Below are 16,331 nucleotides of genomic sequence, written 5' to 3'. Positions count from 1 at the left end.
ACCCAAAAACGTTGTAGCAGTTGCTGAACAACTTCACTGTGATTTTTTTTCACATTACTTGTTGATGACTTCAGCTTTGGCCTTTTTGGTCAGGTTATTTGGCTGCTGTAAAGCTCTGTGAAGTCACTGAGAAAATGTTGGCATAATCTTGAGCTTAATGGAAGGATCAGACTGGCTTTATCCTGCAATTTAGTCAATAGAGTTGGGTAACATTTTTAGTGACTGCAAATTCATCACAAATGGAGTTTTGAACCTAAAGCTGTTTCCACTTTTTAGTAGAAGGGCAGAATTTGTTTGAGGTAAGGAAAAAGTAGCATGGAGATAAACTCTAACCGTGTTAACCCCTGTTTTACCCGCTAACTCAGGGATTATGGAATTTGGATTTAATCTCAGCATGAGGGTTTTAGAAACAACACCACCCTCTAGAAAAGGACAATGTTTTTGAGGAGAAAGTTGGAGGAAATTTGGAGCGCTCTCTTCTTTTTTCTGGCCCCATCTCTTGGGCCCAGCCAGCCAGAGGTGATGGGCTCTGGGGTTCTCAGCCTGCTGTCTTGGCTACTTTGGCCCACAAAGTCCCTGGCAGAACACAGCCTTGGCACTCATGCTGCTGCTGACACAGCTTTAACAGGAGGGGCATCGTTGGACAGCTTTGCCCTCCTGCTTCGTTGTCCATAGAGCCTGGATGTTCATTCTCTCCCAGAGAAATGGGAACCCCAGGTCAAGTTTGTTCTTTTCCCAGTCCAGAGTAGAGACCAAAGAAACAGCCACTTTTTGCTTCCAGTATTTCAGTTTGGCTGCTGACCCAGAAAATCAATTACAATCACAGCCTTACGTAGTGCAGAATCAGGTAATATTCAGTATGACAGTGAGTATGTCTGGCCTATGTGGAGCTTGGACACCTGCAGAGGCTGCTTACTACCTACTGCCTTATTCAGCTCTCTATAGTCCTTTACATTTTCCAAATGAATCTCATTTTCTGTGCAGGTTTATTTAAAAGAGAGATGTAGTAAGTTAAGAGAATACCTTTTTTTTTCCTTTTTGGCACAGTAGATCTACAGACTGGTCTTAGATGAAGTTCAACTAATTTATATAGTAACAATAGTGAGCTGATATTTCCTCTGATACTGAGATTTGGCAGAGAGGACCAGAAGGAAGTGTTTCAATCCAATATATAAGACAACAGTAAAAGGGAAAAAAGAGATTTCCTCTTTATTATGTGAGGAGAATAATATATTACAAATAATTTCCACCCATTAAAATGCTCTTTTGTTCTTGCAGCCTGGTTTGGGATTTGTGGCCAGTCCAGTTTTGATCCTTGTAATGTCTTTGCAACATTCCATCTTTGTTTCCTCACATCCACAGCTTGCCTTTGCTTGTGTTCCATCTGATCCCAGCTGTTGACATTCATTAACCAGGACACTTATTACTAAAGCACAATGGTCAAAGTTTGGCCTGTTCCAACCCAGCTGTTGTGGCTGGATTTTTGTGGTCCTGAAATCCAGTCATTTCTGGATAACTTTGTCTTTAATCAACTGACCAAATGTAATTTAGTCACAGCACTAGTGGGCCAACTTCCTTAAACAGGGCTATTTAAATCATTTTTGTGTAGCTTTGCAAATCCTGAGGTTAAATCTCAGGCTCAGAAGCTTCCACAGAGTTTGCAGAAAATAACTTCGTGCTGTTCTATCAGCTTTTTTATTGTTTGCTTGAGTTATCCCTCTGATCATTGGATTCTACATTTTGGCACTACAAATTAATAGTAATTGGAGAAAGAAGAAGGAGATATTTGGTCGTTCTTGTTTTGCGTACCACCAGCAACACAGCAATGTTACATTAGTTCGGGTAAGGCAGGTTTTCTTTACTGAAACACATGGCTGCTGTTGCCTGGTTTGTACTACAGGCATTAGGAAACTCTATTAGAAGCTCATCCCTGTAAGCATTATTTCAGCCTCAGAGCTCTGAAGGGCTTCTGTGGTTTGTGAACCACACACTAAAAAAGACCTGAATTGCTCAAAGGCTTCTCCACTGGCAGTGTACCATGAAGCCTGATGTGTGTCTGATTCGGACACCGCAGGGCAGCATGTGGTTAAACGGCAGAAGGGACCAGGAGAGATGCTGCCAAGTCCTGTGGAACACAATACCAAGTTCCCCAACATGGCAGAGGAGAGGAAGATTTTTGGATGCCAAGGTTTTCAGAACAATCAAGAAATGGCAGTAAGTACTGTGATGCCCCGGGAAAGGGCTGATTCCCAACCACTGATTTTTGATAGCTTTAGAACATGCCAAATGCCAAAAGAGTGCTTCTCTCCTCTGTGCTCTTCCATTGATTGTAGCTAAAATCCAGAAGCCTAGAGGTCTGAACAACAGACCATAGAGTGAAGTCCTGGGAATTAAAATTATCCAGATAATAAGCAATACGAAATAAGCAATATCAGAAAAAAGTTGTGTTTCTGATCAGTTCAAATTTTTGGTTGATTTCTCTTATTTTAAACTTAACTACTATCATAATGAACCTCTCCTTCTGAGAAGCAATGGAGCTTAATTTCTGCAAGGACTCCCATCTAAAATGTTATTTTCTATTTTTTTTTTTATTTAAGTTGAAATTTACAGCAGCAAAATTTTGGTGACAGAATAAAGTTAGAATGGGAAATTTTAAATTTTGTATTCAATAGCTTTTATGTGTTACCCAGGGGTCCATTCCATTGTCAGTTAACACTTTTCCTGAGATACTGATACTCTAGTAGATAATGGATGGCATTTATCCATTTCTGCAAAACAACACCTTACTAGGGTAAATGGAATTTCTCACTGATGAGCAAGCTACAGGACTAGTTTTTACTCGGCTTTTCATCTGAATTTAGCTTGTATACTAATAATGCACTTTTCCTGCATCAACTCTGCATCGGATCATGAGAATGTTTTCTATTAGCCTTGTCCATTCTGCTCAGCCAGACTTCGCGGGTGAGAAGGGCTCAGGAACCTACTGTGGTTCCCTGATTCTGGCTAACTGAAGTTCATCAGCATTCATGATCATGATGTCTTTTTCACATTCTAAGCCCTGACAAGTTTGTAATAAAAAGCTTCCATATACTCAGGTTTTCTGAGGTGAGTCCTGTCTTGGATTGTGCAAATTTTAAAGGCCAGAATTTCCAGATGGTAACTAATAGCTCACATGCTTCTAATTTGGCCGCTCTTCATCTGGAACCCTAAACATCTTTGGGATTTCCAGCAATCACTACCCAGGCATGTGCATGCTGCTCTTCACCTGTGCACGAGAATTCTGGTGCTGTCAGGACATCCCAGCCTTCCTGAACATGAACTATATTATATATTCAGTTTCAACTGTGTAATAAGCCTTCAGAAGGTCCCTGGCAAAGGTTACACAGTGCCCACAAGGCCTTTGCAGCCCCTGAAATTCTATGCACCTTCAATATTTCACTTTTATTGAATATACAGCCAGTGTTCACAGCTTTTACATCAGGAAATCTTGCCTAGCAACAGCTCTTCTATGTAACCCAAGCTCCTGACCCCCTGGATTGTCCATATTACAATAGACATAGATGGAAACAAAACCACCACCAACTTTGTAACTGCAAAGAGGTTTTTGCACAGTTAAAGTGGTCCATTTTACTTTTGCTGACCAACTTAACACTGTGTTGTTGCTTCACTAGAAAAACTGGCCCTGTTGAGGAAATACTTCTAGTGAATATTTAAAGCTTATATAAATGCCCTGCAAGCATATTGGTGTGTGGGGCAAGGAGTTTTGTCACTAGGATATTGTGTGTTTGATCTTCATTTCATTCTTTATTTCTCCATTTCATTCTTCTTTTTATTTCATGCATAAACTAGTAGCCTACCAAGCTATGCTGAAAATAGTTGGCAAATACATCCTGTCTTTCTGCTAATACTTCCAATTCATGTAACACTATTTCAGTAGGAATTTGGATTTCTGGAATGACTTATGGTATCTGGTCGCTGAGTTATAACAGACACAATATAGTTAGTGTCTGCTTTAAAGAACAGGAATTGATGTCTCTTTAAAACTCTTTTTTTTTTCCCTTCTGAGACAGTATTCTTTCCTTCTGAGTTAAGATAAAGCTACTCAACTACTTTAAGTTTTACAGTATATAATTACATTTCTTTTGAGTATCATAATGCATTTTTTGTTTATAAACTTTATGTGAAAAGACAGTAATTGCTATGTTTCAGAAATTCCTGGTTCTAACACAGATGCTTAATAATAAGATATAATAAGATATAATGATAAGATGCTTCTGAGGCAGATATTTGGTGGGCCTATTGGTTTTTTATTGACGTTTTATCTGGAAATCATCAGGTTTCATGGTCCTATTGTTGGTGTCTCTGAGAATTAAAATTTGCTATTTGTCTGAAATGAAGGGCTGCTTATAAACATACAAATTAATTAGTGAAAGGTCTTGTTTTACTGTAATTTAAAAGTATTTCAGGACTTCTATTTTGCTCAGTTAATTTGTAAAAAATATAAAAGAGAGAAAGAGAGGAAAGAATGAAAATCAGACGAGAAAATATGTAAGAAAAGAAAAGGTAAATAAAAGCTGTGTAAAGGCCCCAGTCTTATTCATGGAAATTGTGCTGTTCACTTAAATGGGAGCAGGAACTTGCCCTTTAGCAGAATGACTGCTTACAAGACATGGGACTGTCATTATGTAAAATGGTTTTGTGTATTTGCTGTATTTTTTTCATGTCACCCAAGAGCTAAAGACCCCCAGGCTAGCATTAATGTCTAATACAAGTTTTGTAAACCTTTTACTTTCAATGATAATCTGCAGTCTGTTGCAGCTCTCATTCTGCTGTCAAAAAAAAGGGTCTTTAGTGAGGTTAAACATGAGCTGTTCATGTCTGAGAACTTGGCAGAGGATGAACACCAGAGTCTCAGTTTGGTGTCTGATGTACAATAGGTGATTTCACAAAGCACCTTTGCAATTTGACAGCTTTGTTTGCAAGAGACCTCAGGACTCAATGAGCCTATAGTGAATGACTTAACATTACACCATAGAAACCTGCCTCTGTAGGTCAAGTCTAAAGTTAAATCACTGACAGTACCACACTTGTTGTGCTGTTTTGGCCCTAAGAGTACAGCAGGAGACATCTAGCTCAACTCAGACATATTTCAGTCTGTAAGGTACCTTTAGGTATGAAATGTGTTTACATCTCTGAAATTGACTGAAGAGCTCAGGGAATATAGATATGACATCCAATGAGAAACTTTCAAATTATGTTTCTTAAAAACTATTATCCAGAATCACCAAATTAAATCTTACTGTAAATACTGTGGGTTATGTTTAGGGAAGCAGAACTAATACCATGCTGGATTTTTCTACTCTGGCTGCAACCTCTTAAAAAGTACCATCCAGTTTTTATCATCAATTTTTAATGGACATTGCAGTGTCTGTATCCTGTGCTTAAGAGGTTGGTGACTGAGCTACAAAAAATGAAGGCTGCACAATGTCAGGGACACTGAGAAGGAGTTAGGGACACTGAGAAGGAGTTAGGGAACTGGTTCCAAGCACAGTCTGCAGGGGACCCACAGCCCATGGACAAACAGGCAAAAGCTCCACTACCAGCACACACAGAGGGAGGGGAGCAGTAATGCAGAAGAATGGAAGCTTGAACAGACAAGGACCTGCAGGAGGAAGAGACTTCCCCTGAAGGCTGAGGTGCCCTCACAGAACCACTTCACTGCTCTGGAGAGTAAACACCTGTCAGATCAGGATTGTTGCTGGAACTAAATAAGGCAGCTCCATCTGCTCCCTGTGTAACAACCTGTGCAGAGAAAAGGGGACTGACGATAGCAGTGAGTGACTCTTCTGCCAGGTATGGAGGGAGGCACCCATGTGCTCAAGAGACAGGTGCTGCTTATGAGGGGCTTGTGTCATAGACCTCACTGACGGACTGCCAACCCTCATACAACCCACTGACTATTACCTGCTGCTGTTGTTTCACACTGGTACCAGCCAGGAGCAGCTGGAGTGGGTCTAGAGGGGATCACAAAAATGGTCAGAGGGCTAGAGCATCTCAACTCTGCAGACAGGGTGAGAGAACTGGGGCTGTTCATCCTGGAGAAGAGAAGGCTCTGGGTAGACCTTGCATCAGCCTTCCAGTACCTAAAGGGAGCCAACAGGAAAGCTGGAGAGGAACTTTTTACCAGGGTGTGTAGTGATAGGACACTGAGAGTAGGTTTAGCTTAGATATTAGGAAAAAAAATCTTTTGTATGAGGTTGATGAGAAACTGGAAGATGTTGCCGACAGAAATTCTGGATGCTGCATTGCTGGAAGTGTTCAAGGCCAGGTTGGACAGGGCTTTGAGCAACATGGTCTATTGGAAGATGTCCCTGCCCATGGCAGGGAGGCTGCAACAAGGTTCTTTCCAATCCAAAGCCCTGTGTGATCCTGTGTACATCATTCATGTGATGTAGAAGACCTCTGCTTTTAGACCCTTAAAGATAGATGTTTAATAGCAGTATTTTTTTGATAGGTTTGATAGATTCACAACTAATTCGCATGTCATTTTATACTGCACTTGTACAGTGTGAAAACTATCAGAATTAAAGTTAATTCAAGACATCATGAAAAAAAGGTTATATATTCAAAAAATAAACTTCTTTCAAATATGCACTGGATAATTTGTGATATTTATCTGTTTGTTGCCCTAGGCTAGGGATAATGGGAAGCTGTTTCTTCAGCACTTATGGATAACCTGACCCTATCCCACAAGGTGGGATAACTGTGATGCAACTCCTACCTGGAAGAGATCACTGCAATTCAGTGCACGATGCGTGCAAATAAACATTATCCTTCATTTTGTGGTACCATTTGGAATGGAACTTTTAGAGAATGAACATGTTATCTCAAAGCTTTTAAGAAGGAAGAGGCATGAATAGTTAAAAACAATATAGTTTATCAGCCCTATGTAATGGAAATGTATGGTAAATAGTGATCTGTTTCTCTGTCCAGCTGTACTACTTGCAGGAGTAAGGATCACTCTTATGAGGAGTAATGGGATAAAGTCCAGGGCTGCCATTTCAAAGTGCTAAACAGAATTGTTGAACAATAGTATTTTTCAGGAATGCCTCCAACCAGCACTTTTTACCACGGTACAAAAAACAACAAACTGAAAGCAAGCCTTTCTGTTTGGCATATTTTCTTCCATATGACAAACTTACTTGTTTGTCCAAACTTGTTAGGAAGAAAAGAACATACCCTTTTAAGTATAGGGCTGCATTAAGGAGGACAGATTCATGTGAAAAATGAAAAAGACAAGCGTCTGGTTTTTTGGTATTTAAATTTCTTGGTATCCTAAGTTTAAATGAAAAATTATTGAGTCAATAAATGTCTGGACCAGGTTCCCTTTAAAGTACTATGGGTAGCACTGTTGTCTTGTAAGTCATCCTTGCAAAGTAGGAGCGCAGCACATCTCAAATTTAAAAACGACCTGAAAATCAGAGATGCAGCCTGTTACTTCTAGTTGTGACTTTATGTATTTCTGTAAGTCACCATCAAAGTTTGCAGCAGAGAACACAGAGATCATACAGGTTTTGTATTGCTCAGTGGATTGTACCTGAAAATCAACTCTTTCAGCCACTAGGTTGGCATTACTCTTGAAGAATTTTGGAGAGTGAAAATTACTTTGAACATCATGACAGCTACAGCCATGATTTCTTGACTTTTTTCTGAACTTTTAAAGCTAGATTCTCTATCTAAACTTTTGAATTAAGGTGCTAGCAGAACTTAAGCAACATGAAACATCTTTGTTGGAACTTGAAAGAAAACCACAGGGTGAAGCGAAAGCAGCGTGACACTGCAGAACCACCACAAACGTTCTTTCATTACTTCTGCTGTGCTCTCTCCTTGAAGCACTTCAAAACCCTATCTACTCCCACGGTTTTTGTGACTGCACCCTTCGTTTAAAGCAAAAGCAGAAAGCATTGTGTTTGTCTCACCCACGGTCATTGCCAAATCTTGAGATGGAACCCAAGGATGTTTTCTTCTGTCAAGTATTGTGCTCATATTCTAGCTAGTAAACAATGCTGCCTCAAGTAAATGAAGAAAATTTTCTGAATTCTTACGTAGGTTTCAGATTTGGATCACCTATTTTATTCCAAAGGGTTCAGTGTTTATTTCAAGCAGGAAAGCTGAAAAAATGTTTCATTTTTAATTTTGTTAGATAGAAATATCTTTTAAGTTTGACAGAGCGTTATTCATTACTAGAACAAAACGAGCAACCTGAAACTTTACAAGTGATGAATGCTGCAGTGAAACTCATGTAGAAAATCTCAGTATAGGGCACAGGCAGACCAGATTAGGTTTATCTTTGATCAAGAGCCAAAAACATCAGGAGATAATGATAGTAATTTTGCATTCTTCTATTTTCATAGAGAACATGAGATAAGCATTGGAAACAGTTATTATTTATATGAGGAATTCATTATTTAATTACTTTTCTTAAAACAAAGCTAAGACTGAATGAAGTAAAATTGGATACTCTCCTGCCATTCTTAATATTCAATTAATTATCTTCTATTATTCCATTTCTCAGCTTGCAAAAAACAAAGCAACCCCCAAAAACTTTAAATGAAATATAGTCTAATGCCTGGGCACTGATCCACTTTTAATATTGCAATTCACTTCAGCAGTTTTTCATCATTTCAGAACCAGCAACTGAATCTCCTGTCACTTAAACACAGTATTAGGTCACAAAGATTCAATTTCCATTCCAGTGTAGCTTTCAAATAGAGACAACTTGTGGTTTTTCAGTTGATTTCTTTTTTCCTAATTAATGCATTCTAATCTGTGCTGCAAAGAAGAGTCCAAAGGTGAAGCCTACCTATCTTTACAGTACTGTTATTATAGACATCTATAGATATCAAGCTGATAGGATTCTCTATGGGACTGGAAGCAGGGACAACTAGAAATTTGAATATGAACTTTCTATTGCTGGGGTTTTTTTGTATGTTGCTAGTAACATTTTTTTTCTCCAGGTATGGTCCATTTTTAATAAAATTTCTGCAGAAAGCCAGAAATTGCTTGAGAGAAAGAGAAAAGGGGAACCAGATTAACCTTTGTATTCTTCAGTAAAGATTAGGGAGAACTCCGTGTTGGAAGTTCACAACTGTTTCTGTAAGTGAATATATATATAAGGGGCGATTTTGTGAAATACTATGATAGGAACTGCATGCTCCTATTACAGGTGGACTTTTAATTGACATCAAAGGAAACTTGTTCAAATCAATAATAGGGGATGTCAAAGTTCAAGTATATGTTCTGTACACTATGTGCTTAAACTATAACCATTTATAAACATTGAAATCACAGCTGGAACTTGGATATCTCACGCTAATATATCCATACCTGATAAGAAAATTGCTCTGCAATTCAGGAAAGCAAGCATAGCTCCTTGTACATGTAGCTGTGTTAAAAGACTCATCTTGGGGCCATAGAAAATGTAAAAGCTAAAGTCTACTATTTGCTTATTGCATGAAGCTTCTGACCAGTGTGTTCAGTTAATTCAGCTACCTTTCTACCATCATTCTTATAAAGCTCTACAACCTTCATTCATTTTTTTTCTAGAATACATTCAGCCAACTGTGGTTTCCCTCATACACATTTGTATCCCTGTGCTCCCACACTTTTTTTTGTTCTTTAAACCACATAGGCTTCCTTCCTCAACAATGACAACTGTTTCCTTGTCCCCATCTGTCTACCACTGTTTAAGACTTCCCCTCAGAGAATGTGCATCTAAGAAACTAATTTTTAAAATTTTTGACACTATGACCTTTAATGATGTTTGGGAGGCTTGACATCTCTCTCTGAGAGTCATATCTCAGCATTCTGTATGCTCAGGCTGTACTTCTCATCAGCATGCTTGGCTTTAGCTTATTGCCATTGAGATCAGTCAGGAACAAGGTCTGAAGGCAAAAGAGCTGGGGAAAAACAAACACAGCTTGAAACAAAATTTAAAATTGCTGCAATTTGCAGAAAATCAGGCAGTCACATGGGTTGAACAATCTGCATTCATGGGGCTTGAGTTTGAAAGGACCTAACCCCCTGACCCCACCATGGGCAGGAATGCCTCCCATTAGATCCCCGTCCAACCTGGCCTTGAACACTCGCAGGGATGGGGCATCCACAGAATGGGACATCCACAGAGGTTTTTTCATTTTGTCAAGATATTTTTGACCTGACACTGACAAGTTTGTGTGTGTGTGTCTGTGTATATACACCCATGCGCAGGTAGATATATTTTTGTATACCTATGTCTGTGTATGAATATGTATGTTATTCAAAAGAACAGTGTTTTCAGACAGGTTGAATTTTCTCATATTTTTAACCTTTCTTTTTCTCATACAGCTGCTCTTATGCTCAAGTTCTTGCTTGTCTATACACATCATTCCCAATATAGGCTCCTACTCCTCATGAATTTAATCCTTGGCTCATTTTGTTCCTCATTGTCCAAGGAACTAATGTCAAAATTGTGTGTCCCGGATATTGTTTCAGCCATTTTACTTTAGTATCCTCCTGTTTTGATGTTCCCTGAATTTCAGCTTCCCCTGGTTCCTTTGAACAGCCTACTTGGTGATACTTTGCTGCTGCATCTTCCTTGATCTTGTCATTGTCTCAGTGCTGCCATTTTCCAAATATCCATTTCTCATATTTAATCCTCTTACCTAGAACAATGATCTGTTTCAGGGCAAGGTCACTTCAGGCTCAAAGACAGCACTTCCAAAGTAGTGAAGTCTGAATTTTTGCTTTTTCAGAATGTCATATGTCAAGGAATTTAAAAATTATGCTAATAAAAGGTGGTATCAATTTTTGATCATTTAATGCTAGGCTCTTTGCTTGAAATGTTTAGCTACTTTTGGGCCAGAACTGCATTTTTGTCTTATATTGATACAATATCTAGCAGAGCACACTTCTGATGTGGGACACCACTCTGTAGCAGGAGAGAGAGGAAAAAATGCAGTATCAATTTTCTTATAAATGGATTGATTTATCACAGGTATTTCAAAATTAATGACTAATTTCAGTTTTGGATCCAGTGTATAACAATATAGTAAGAATTAAATACTTCAGGGAAAAATTCTAAATGTTGGTTTCATGGTTTTTTGGCTTATAAACATTTGGGACAGTTCTCTAATCATGAATTACGGTTTTAAAAGCATGCTCTGTAATATTTATATACAAAGTTGATAAATTAGTTTAATTTTAACCAACTATCACTCATCAGTAATCAATTAGTCATCTGTGGACTATGGATAATTATCACTATTTGTGTTTTAGCCTTAAGTCTCTAACATTTAAACAAGGCAGTATTTGAATAAGTATCCCTGGAGAGAGTATTCAGTGCTCAGCTCTGCTTTTAATTACTACAAACTTCTTTTAACTTCACAGTTATTCACTAATGACATTTTATTTACAGATAAATGTCTCATGCACTGAGGAAGGAAAGAGGTTTTAGCAGGCTCAAAATGTAGTTTTTTGTCCTTTTTTATCTCTGATAATTACCATATTAATTGATTACCTGTCTATTTATTTACTTTGTATGCTTTTTGTTTGGATTTGGCATGTTGTAGAGTGGTGTAGTTCATCTGGATTCCTGGTGTTGAGTAACAGTCCTCATAATTACGAAGGAATTTAAGAGTGAGCATATGCTTATGCAGTTTGATGAATTCCAGCCTAAGTCCTCTGAACCATTCCGAGAGGTGAGAAAAAGGCTCTTTTCCACCTGCAATGTAAAAATGGGGCACTATCATCCCAAATGGCAAAGTCTCCCTACCAAGGTTTGATGAATTAACTGAGTGCTTGGCATTATACTTCTAAATGAATTAGCTAAAGAACAGCTCTCTAGGATAGAACAGTTCTTGTGAACCTCCTTTAAAAGTGCTTAAACGAAATATGCCAGTTCATAGATCTAACTGCATTGTTTTGACAATTCAGACTTTTGTCATTAATTTAGACTCTTTTCCCAAATTGACAGGCACACAAATATTGCAAATATGAGTGTGAAACTGTGCTAGTACAAAAAATGTGCTAAGAATGCAAAGCTGCATTCACTGTAATACTTGTCTGTAATCCTTTCCAGGTCATAAACTGTGCTTTTATTTATCCTGTTGCACCTAGTGATTCTGCAGTAGTATATTGCAGTATTGCAATGTAGTATGCCTGGTAGTAATGTATAGCATACAATATCACAGGTATTTTGGTGTGCTAGGCAATTGTTTGTAGTCGTACCCTGCAGTGTTTTTGGGATACAACCAGTATTTACTGTAGCACTTTCCAGCTGGGGTCAATACCACCCTTTCTGCCTTCAGAGCAGTTGATGCTCAGGAATTTAGACAAGAATTTATTCTTTGCTTTTATTTTTCCTGTGGCCAGAAATTAGCTCCTTTCCTGGTGTTCATCACCCAGCTCCAGTCCAGGCTGGAGTCTCTGGAAAAGTGGCAAGTGCTTTACAAATTCAGCTGTATGGACAGCAGGACCAACAAAGCTATGAGCAGAGCAGCTTGTGCCTCAATTACAGCTCTGAGTAAACTCAGTTTCTTCTCATGCTCCATGGGTTCAGTTTTCCTTCCTTACTATACTTTCTTGAACATGTATGGATTCCCTCAATACCTCTTCCTTTGCACAGGCTAACAGCTGGGAAAGCAGCTGGGCAGCACAGGGGATGTGTCCAGGGTACATGGATGCTTCAGCAGGCCCTGAGTCAGCTCAATTCGCACCATGGGTTTCCTCCTCAACAGGATCAGTAACAGAGCTCTCACTCCCCATTCAGCAAGAAATTTTAATGAAATTCATAGGACTTTGGCCTATCTAACTTCTGTCTCTGTTTCTTTGAAGTTACACATTCAGTTTGCAAGTATTGTAGATGTGGAAGAAAGTTGCATGGAGGCATTATAGGCAGTCAAATGAAAGTTAGAAGGATGAATTTACATGAAACCCTGTTGGAAACAAGGCTTTTCTTCACTATCCACAATATACTATCTCCCTCTAGAATGCTAGAAAACCTACATTTTCACTCCCTCCTCTTCCCTCTTTCACCAGTACAACTCTACACAGTTAGTTGGACCCATTTTTTCCAGGGAACAATTGTTTAAAATATTTCTGCTGATTCTGAATTTTTCTGAATGACCCAGTACTTCGTGACACAGGTGTTCTGAGGATACCCACCATTCTACAGTTGTAGTTTGCTCATCCAGAAAAATAAATGAACTATAATACCATGCAAATAAAATACTTGTGACTACCTGAGATTTAACTTACCCTTTATTTTTTCCAATGGAGTTTTAGTTTTTGGTTTTGTTTTGTTTGGGTTTTTTGGTTGTTTAATCCATGCCTTGAAAATCCTTCAAATCCACGGCATCTGGAAAAACTAATCATTACATCTCCAAGAAAAAGTTGCTTAATTTTCAGAGGGGTTGCAAGACTTTCAACAGTCATAAGCCTAAAGAAAATAGTGTAGGCTCTAGAAACTTCTGAGGAAGATGTCACTTAGAGAAGTTTTGTGAGTAATTTCAGGTAATTTGAAACCTCAATAGGAGAGATAGTTCTGTTTCACTACTTGCTTCATGATAGCTTGTTATCCACCTCCTCACTGGTGCTGGCTGTTACGATCACGCACCTTGGAGAAGGATTTGTTTTCAGTAGGATTTATATTTTGATGTACTTGGCTATATGCCCCCACATGCTGTAGTGCTGATGAAAGGGTGAGAGCAATAATGATCCTTTCAACAATGGCATGTTCTTAAGTTATTTTAATAACGTTTGAAATTAAGTCACTAGCTGCCAAAAAAGAAAAAAAAAAAAAAGGTAAGGCAGATAAAGCTAAGAGTTATTCTCTGTCTGGAGATATGAGCTTAAACAGAGTCCTTCCTCTACTTTGAAAAACATTCTGGGTTTTTATATGAGGCAGTCTTTTCTGGAATTTGAGAACCAGCCTCTGATTCACATACCACACACTGACTTTGCTATCTAATTCCTCTCTTTAAAATTGCATCTACCGTAAATAAAAGATACGAGGATGCCATCAACTCTCTCTGTATCAATTCATTTCTTTCTCACCAAGGAAATAACCCCACCCTGGAGTCCAGAACTTGCTGAGAATTCAGGAGCTGTGGCAGTATCACTCTGTAGTGCCATGGCAGGCCAGGTAAGGAAACCTGCATTAATAATTCAGTTTCCTGAACAGAAATTTATACTCATCCCATAATGAATACATTCCCAGTGGTCATGTGAAATAAGAGGTGCCAGTAAATGAGAGCATTGGTTTTGTAATTTGAAGTAGAGCAAACCTTTTGGCCACATACATAACTTTAAAATAGAAGGGAAGACAGGCATTCATGGCAGAAGTCGTCATGCCAGTTCAAAATACGTAAATAGAATGTCATTAAATTATCAGATCTAATGAATAAGTAACATTAATTTGCATCTGGAATCGACTGGCTGTTTTGCAAATTGAATAATGTTTGACCAAAGAGATGATCACACATCTCGGCATGAGATTTCCTGAAAACTGGCAGCAGTTGTACAGTTGCTCTATTCCCTCCCTTTCTTTTTTAGCATCACATGTAGTATCAGATGCTGACTTTTCATTTTTTGTTAGTAAATTTCTCTCTCCTTTTAATATCACAACATCAGTGAAAATAGTGATCTATGTAAGTGTATTTTAAAGTGCTAAAGGGACTTAGTGAGTCAAGATTACCTTTTAGTGAATCCACAAGATGCTGCCCTTGGCATGAAGACCGCCTGGCAATTTCTGACCCTTCAGCAGCTCGCTCTTCCCGCCCTGTCACAGCTCATCAGCTCCTCAGTTTTTCTGCTACAACTGTCTGTGGAGATGCTGCAGAAAGGGTTTTTATACATGCTTTTAAAGGATAATTATTATTCCCTGCTTTGTTCCAGAGGTTTAACCCACACCTGGCTGACAGCGTAGCTGCACAGAGTGCTGCAGGATTAGAGTAGTGGGGAGGGCAAACCCGTATTTCTTAAACTGGCCTTGTCATCACAGACAGTAAGTGACAGTATCATACTAGAGACTACAGGACTCCTCATGTTCAGTGTTGTTGTAACACTTGTAACCAGTCTCAGTCAATGGGGAGAATTAACATGTGAAGTCTGTCAGGACATTTGTAGTGCCTGTTCCCACCCCATGAAAACCCACAAGTACCAGTGCGTGAAGGGTGGCTGTGGAAGGCCTCTGGGTACTGCCTGAGGCCAGTTTTGCATTGTGTCATGAAAGAGAGTTAGGCCAACGTTACTTTTTCTTTTCTTTTATAGATGAAAGAACTGAAATATTCAGTGATGTGAAGTGGCAAAGGCCATAGAATAAACATCACTCCTGGGAATAAAAGTCAAGAAAAACTTATGTGAAAAACTTGCTCTGTAGGGGTTTTTCTTATGCCAGCCTGTGCTCAAAATAGTGCAGCTCTCATCGTGATTTCTTCATTTTTTTCTTTTCTGGATGTTAAAAGTCAGGAATGTTTCTTCCTTAAGACTAATAAGAAAGTAACAGAGTAAACCTGTTGCTTTTAAAAGCATGCTGATTTTGCACTATGCCATTTCCAGAATCTTTTCAAGAAGTGGTAAATCTTGTTATGCTTAAGTATTTTTTTTACAAGGGAATTGGGATTTGCTGGGATTTCTCTGTGCAGGTTAAGTCAGGCATATGAATTTTATTTTCAAAAGCAGTTTTTATTCCAGACAGTGACTTATTCCTTGAACAAACAGCAATATCTAGCAGGGTAAGAGAAACGGCTAGCACTGAATACAAGTATTGGAGGAGAACATTTCACCTTTTACATATGACAAGTGTTAAATACAAAAATATCTCTAAAGCCAGCTGGCAGAGTCAGACTGGGACAGTGCTATATTTTGGATTTAGTGTGAGAATAATATTGAGAACATGTTGATGACTTGTTGTTGCTAAGTAGTGCTTAGCCTAAAACAAGGACTTTCTTTACTCTTTCTCCAGTTTTTTTTCAAATTGAGATGTACTAATTAGGAGACCCATACTCTATATCCTCAAATGAATTAAGGATTTCACTCCAGCTAAGTGGGTTTGTTTAGCCTTCTGAAAAGAAGGCTTAGGGGAGACCTTATCATCATGTTTCAGTATTTAAAAGGTGTTTACAAAGAGGGTAGAGACTTCTTTTTACGAGGAGTCCCATGGAAAAATGAGAGGTAATGGGTCCAAGTTACTACTGGGGAGATTCTGATTAGACATGAAAGGAAAATTTTTCACAATCAGTGATTGGAATAATCTCCTCAGGGTAGTGGTGTTGGACTCCCCAGTGTTGGAC

General features: G+C 38.7%; 1 protein-coding gene across 7 annotated transcripts in view; it reads left to right on the top strand.

The window, feature by feature from the left end:
* Positions 1-16,331, top strand: part of MID1 (midline 1) — a 251,547-nt gene that overhangs the window by 163,767 nt on the left and 71,449 nt on the right. The window contains exon 3 of one of the 7 annotated variants that reach the window (XM_032100632.1): positions 14,099-14,182. The exons of the other annotated variants lie outside the window; for them this stretch is intronic. Coding sequence (XP_031956523.1) covers positions 14,099-14,182 — 84 coding nt within the window. The remainder of the gene's footprint in view (positions 1-14,098; positions 14,183-16,331) is intronic. 7 annotated transcript variants of the gene reach the window in all.

Source organism: Corvus moneduloides, chromosome 2, assembly GCF_009650955.1.
Source record: "Corvus moneduloides isolate bCorMon1 chromosome 2, bCorMon1.pri, whole genome shotgun sequence".
NCBI lineage: Eukaryota > Metazoa > Chordata > Aves > Passeriformes > Corvidae > Corvus > Corvus moneduloides.
The sequence above is the reverse complement of the archived record's forward strand: the minus strand, read 5'-3'. Positions and strand labels throughout refer to the sequence as shown.